General features: G+C 29.6%; 1 protein-coding gene across 1 annotated transcript; it reads left to right on the top strand.

Moving 5' to 3' along the window:
- The first annotated feature begins 3,031 nt into the window (after window positions 1-3,031).
- Window positions 3,032-6,319, top strand: LOC123305771 (pyrroline-5-carboxylate reductase). Its single transcript, XM_044887588.1, has 5 exons — window positions 3,032-3,662; window positions 3,726-4,003; window positions 5,085-5,321; window positions 5,562-5,773; window positions 6,089-6,319. Exons 1-5 carry the CDS (start codon window positions 3,572-3,574, stop codon window positions 6,156-6,158), a joined length of 888 nt encoding a protein of 295 aa, XP_044743523.1. The 5' UTR covers window positions 3,032-3,571; the 3' UTR covers window positions 6,159-6,319.
- The last annotated feature ends 217 nt before the right edge of the window (window positions 6,320-6,536 follow it).

The raw sequence follows: 6,536 nt of genomic DNA, 5'->3' as shown, positions 1-6,536 counted from the left end.
ATATAAGTAATATCTGTTTTCTTTATCTATTGCTAGTACCAACTGAGACAAAATAATTCAAATAAACAATCATGTTTACCAACTACTTATCGAACATTATAAACAAATCCATAACAAATTACAGTGGTAGAATTCTACAATAGGGCTTTTCATTTTAAAATCACGATTCACATTTGTTTCGTACTAAATGATTTATAACCAATGTGATAAAATGAATAACAAATATCTTCTATCTTAGTCCTACTTATTGCTGTCAGTACGAAAAAATAAACTCTGCACTTGCGCTTATGACATGATGAAAAGTCCTATGATCTCTATTGACTTTATGCGTAGTCATGGTAGGGAGCATGGAGGTTAGAAAGAAGGAGAACGATCGCTGGCGCTGTAGGAAATAGTGTCCCAGAAATACGGACAAAATAAGTAAGGCGCTGCGATCGCTAAGTTTTCTCAATAAAAGCGGGTTGTTGTTAAATTTGTACATTATGCAATTTCATCTACTTATACTCATAAACAGCTAACTTCGCAGATACTACTTACCGACGAATTTTCAGGGACAGGCGTGCTAATGCTTTAGTGCGTAGCGATCGTTCTCCTTCTCTCTAACCTCCATGGTAGGGAGAACCAGATCGACGCCAGCGCTTCCAGTGGATAACTTTGGCGATAAAAGAGACTGTTATGAGTAATTTTCAATTGTTTACATGTAAATGGTATAGTAAATGTAAAATTAAAATTATTGTAAAATAACAATTAATTAAACTTAAGTTGCATTAGAAATTGTGAAAATAAGAGACGAAATTGAATAAATAAATAATATTTTTTAAATGTAAACTGACATAATAGCTTATTTAAATTTGCTAGAAAAGAGTATTAAATTTTCAATGTAAACCGTATATATAAACCATAGACTTATATGTCCATCCATACACTTATATTAATGAAGTAGTGTATCGTTGGAAGCGCCTGAAATAAACCATGGAAGCGCCTGAAATAAACCGCATGCACAGTTCGAATATAGCTGTATAAATCATTCAATGTATTGAAATTTTAAAATTGATCAAATTTAAAGTATAAATTAGTGCTTTCAAATAAGTGGAAAAAACTAAAAAAAATGAAACGGCACTTAATCGCATTTTTAACAAGTTTTTACTTCGTATGAAATAGCAACAAATGTATACATCGTATCGTGCAATAATTTCATTTAGTTCCCAGGGATCTCAGCCACTCACTCTGCGGCGACGGGACCCTTAACCATAAAGATATTAAGACCATAGAGCTCTAAAGTCGCCGCCCAAACGGTTGATCATCGTAGAGAGACCAGATCTAATAGGCGCATAGCTGTCTTTGATAAGACAGAGATAAGATAGAGAAAATACCAGTACATACAATCATATTAACGTATAAACGCCTATCAGTTCTGCCTCTTTCTCTGCGGTCAATAATTCACTTATTGCGTTTCCTAAGTTTTTACGCCTCTGTGGTCTTAGTATCTATATGGTTTCACACTTTTCATTTTACGACATATAGATAGTCGTCAATCCATATTATAGAGATCTAACAACCTTATCGTGCATAGATGTATCAATTAAATAAATTAACATAAAACATTTGTCGCCAATAAAATTTCTATCATCAAAACTTCTTTATACACATTACCCTATTTTAACATTTTTGACATCAATGCTAGATGCGAAGAAAATTATATTTTTGAGGAGATCGAACCCACAACCTCCGACTTTCCTGCCTAATTAAATAAACTACCGAGTTGTACAATAGTTGTTTGCATTCTATCATATCTTAATGACATGGAATTTTACTTTTGTCATAGAAATATTTTTAACTTTTTTACATTTTCTATATTTATTTATCGTAATCTTGATTTAGATTAGCTCTAAAATATATTATTATAGATTAAAAATTACAGTTTTTTCCACAGCGAATTCATATATTTTTGATTATCCTTATATATTATAAATGTGAAAGTAAGGTTGATTGTTTGTTTGCTACGCTTTCACGCAAAAACTAGCGCATGAATTTGAATGAAACTGTACAACAATATAGCTCATACACATGAGCTATAATTTATATAAGCTATATAAAAAAAATTAATTTAACCATAAATTACAGATTTCTGTAAAAATTTAAAATAGTAAATGTCAAAAAAATCATAGCTATCTTATCTGATATACTCATATATTTTAGTTGTGTAAAACAATCCTTTCGAGTGTTATGGAAGAAGGATAAGTAAGATCATGGAGGATATGAAGCGGTGGTTTTTACTTTTAAGCCCAGTGAAGCGGGAGAGTATCAAGTTAGTAATAATATAATTTAGTATAACTTACTTGTTGAGTAATAAACTAATTTACATAAATGTGATAAACAGCTACAGAGTGAGTGGTATACAATGACAGTTGAATTGCTCTGTATACAGGGTGAAAATTGCCAGAAAAATTTTTATCAAGTAGTTTTATCGTTTTAGACCACTTTCCCCAAATTGAAGGAATTTCATTTTAAAGGAAACGCATGTGTAGCTCCTCCTACGTTTGCGCAAATTACATTTACAACCATGAAGCATATTCGTTGTGTGCGTAGTCATGGTAGGGATAATAAAATCGATGCCAGCGCTTTAAGTGAAAAATTTTGGAGATAAAGTGGGCTGTTATGACTAATTTGCAATTCTTTACATGTTAATGATATAGAAACTGTCAAATTAAAATGATTGAAAAACACTAATTAATTAAACTTAATGCATTAAAAATTGTGAAAATAAGAAATCAAATTGTACAAATATTATTTTTCAAATGTTAATTATCGTAATTATTTATTTAAATTTGTGAAACAAGAATATTAAATTTTAAATGTAAGTTTTCAATGCAATCCACACAATTATATATGCATCCATTAATTCTATAATTAAAGTAGTGTATCGTTGTCATGGAAACGAAATTCACGCTCGGAGCGAATAGGCAACCTTCATGTTTACAACGATAACAATTTACATTTGCGCCTGCGAATTAGTTCCAGAGTTTCGGATCATGAATCAATTCAAATCGTTCATACAAGTTTAATTCAAAAGCACTTCTTGTTAAAATTGTTGATTGTAATTTCTAAGAAATAGAAACTGGTCAAGAAACAGTTTCATGGTTTATTAATTAGAATATCTGTGAATTTTCTCAATATGTCAATTTGACATTTGTTAATTTTGAAGTAGGTTTGGTGCAGCACCTTAGAACTCATCTTAATAAATCCCCTTTTAATTTCAAGTTAATTGTTTTAATACAAAATATATATAAATTCAAAAAAATAGCACGAAAGTTAAAAAAAATATAAATAATTGTACTCTATGTCATATCACTGCTAATTTATTGATAAAATTAGGAAATTTTGTAAGAAAATAGATAAGACAGATCAGCTGATAAAAAATATTACTAATGTGTAAATAATACTAACAGTGTTTTATAATAAATTATTAAGACTGTGGTAATAAGTAATTAATTAGCCACATAGGTTTTGGGTAGAAAGGAATACATAGGAATAGATACAAAATTACTGATTTTAATTAACATAAAATAAAATGAGTGGAAAAGAAATATTATCGTATAAAATAGGTTTTATTGGTGGCGGTAACATGTGTAAAGCAATTGTAAATGGTTTAATAACGAACAGTAAGTTAATTAAAATAAAATGTATATTATATTTATGCATTAAATATTTGTTAATTATTATAGAAGTATATCCAGCATCGCAAATATACATAAATGGTCCACATCCAGATAAATTAAAACAATCAGCAGAATTAAAAGATTGTAATATTTGTTCACTATCTGATTTAATTGAAACATCAAATGTGATTGTCTTATCAGTCAAACCAAATATATTTATGAGTACAGTTTTAAATGATTTAAATAAATTATTATCGAGTAAATCAGCAAAATCAGCATTTGATAATAAAATAGTTATATCTTTATTAGCTGGGGTTACATTAAATGCATTATCAAATAAATTGGTAAGTATTAAAAACACGATTCTTGAAGGGAGCCGTAAAACGATAAAAGTTTGTCATAAAAATGAAAATAATTTTTTCAAGATATGGATGAAACTTTGGTATAATTTTTTGTTTAAATTGAATTTGCAGCGTGAAAACCAGCAAATTATATTTTATTAATGTAGGTATACAATATATTTACAACAGTGTTACCGTAATAATACTTCGAACTTATAACTGGTACGTTTTTAATGCTACATAGTATAATTCCACCGTTAAATGCAAATCTCGAAGGACAAAAAACCAGAGGCCTTCCTCCTTAATTTTTAAGAATGATGTGGTATTTCTTAGGATAGGATATCAATAGGATAGCTTAATTATTCTTATTAAAACAATTTCAAATCATTTCTGGTGTGGAGGCACTACTCGCATCACCATACGGGAACTACTGTTATTTTAAAATTAAGACTTCAATTTTCAACAAAAATATTGTTTGCATATGCTTTAAGGTTAATTTAATGAAGTTCTATCATTTTTAAAATAAGACCATTTACTTCTGTGCCAGAGGTCTAGACGAAATCTTGAAAAATTTATTATTTATTTTAGTTTTATTTTGACGAATTTTATAATTTATCGTCGAAATGCGGCTACACGAAAATTTACAAGTAAAATTTCAATAGTCAGAGGTGTCCCAAAATTCACGATCGTCATTGTCCCCAAACAGTTGAGGAATATTATTAAATTTTTAACCATTTTCAAAATTAATTGACGAAGGAAAGGGGAAAAAAACATTACACCAAATTTCACTTAGCTGTTAGTACCCGTGGTAGTGCAAGCTAAAGACGCAATCTGAGTGGCTCGTTTGAATTACGAATAATTTTTTAAATATTTAATTTGGGAAAAATTGCTAAAGAAAAAGTGTCTAATACCTGAGGTGCAAGGATTTGTTAGTGGAGATTCTAGCGATGAGGCTGGAAAGAACGGTAAATAGAAAAGACTAACTAAAGCGTACAGATTCGACACCTTTAGCATTTGTGGCTGTGATTTTGGGACATCTTAATAATATTTTAAGAGGAATTTAATGCAAATTTATTTTTAATAGAAATTTATGGATGCAAATAATATTGCGTATGATTACAAAATAATACGTGTTATGCCAAATACCCCATTACAGGTGGGTGCTGGTAATGTTATTTATTGCATGGATAAAACTACAGATACAGATCATCATAACCAATTGATTGATACATTGTTTGGTAGTATTAGTGGTATCTGCTTAAAAATACCAGAGTATCAAATGAATGCTGCTACAGCGTTAAGTGGATGTGGCCCAGCATTTGTAAGAAATTAAAAAAATTATTTAATTTTACTTAACACTCTGGTGGAAAAAATATTTGAAAAAAGAATAAGAAATTCTGAAAAAGTCTTAGGAACTTTGAATTTCTCAACATTTACGGACTTACTTATACTTTTTTAAAGTTTCTAAGACTTTTTCAGAGTTTCCTAAGACTTATTCTTTTTTCAAATATTTTTTCCACCAGGGCATACTCATTTTAATAATTTTGAATTTATTTGCTAGGTATATCTTATAATTGATGCACTAGCTGATGGAGGTGTTAAACAAGGTATCGCAAAGGCAACAGCTATAAAATTAGCTGCACAAACATTACTTGGTGCTGCTAAAACTGTACTAGAAACTGGCAAACATCCAATTCAATTAAAAGATGAAGTATGTTCACCGGGTGGTACAACAATCACTGGTGTTCATGCTTTGGAAAATGGCAACATTAGGTATGTATAGTATTATTGAATTGATATTTAAATACTTATTAAATTATTCTGATGTTAACATTTTCTGCTTGATACTGAATTTATGTCTTGCCCTCCCCCAGAAATTTTTAAGAAACTTGTAATCAACTTTGTAGGAAGACAAAATCGTAAATTTATTCTATCAGTTCAAAATATTATTGGCAACTTTAAAAGTAATGTAATGTACTTACAATCGGTGATGCGACTTTCGGTAATAAGTAACTAATTAAACCCGTTTGTTAATTAATTTTTTTTTTGCACTTAGCTCTTCATTAATTCGTTTATTATTTGTTATAGAAATACCTTAATAAATGCTGTTGAAACCTGTACTAAGAAAGCGAATGAATTAGATGCAATTAATAAATAGTTTATTAAATAAATACAAAATGTATGTAGTCTCAATTTTTAATTAATTTTAATAAATATTAATTAATACTTACCACCTATGTCTTTAAATGTTGTGAATGTAACTAATAATAATAAATAAATTGTACGAAGGATTCACAAGTCCCTAGAACTTCACCTAAAGATCTCTTGTACTCGTTTTGGAAGCATGGCGACCTAAAGTTATCAAATGAAGATACAAGATTCTAGTCGGACCAAATGTGATTGCGAACGTTGAAAGTTTCTTTACTGGAACTTCTTTCAAAGCGGATTGATCCCTGCAGTTGCGGACCTGATTCCTTGTAAGCTTCTACAGGTACAAATAACAAGATTAATATTTCATCATACCGCATTCATATCC

The sequence above is a fragment of the Chrysoperla carnea genome, chromosome 1 (genome assembly GCF_905475395.1).
Source record: "Chrysoperla carnea chromosome 1, inChrCarn1.1, whole genome shotgun sequence".
Classification (NCBI taxonomy): domain Eukaryota; kingdom Metazoa; phylum Arthropoda; class Insecta; order Neuroptera; family Chrysopidae; genus Chrysoperla; species Chrysoperla carnea.
This window is presented reverse-complemented; position numbering and strand designations above follow the sequence as displayed.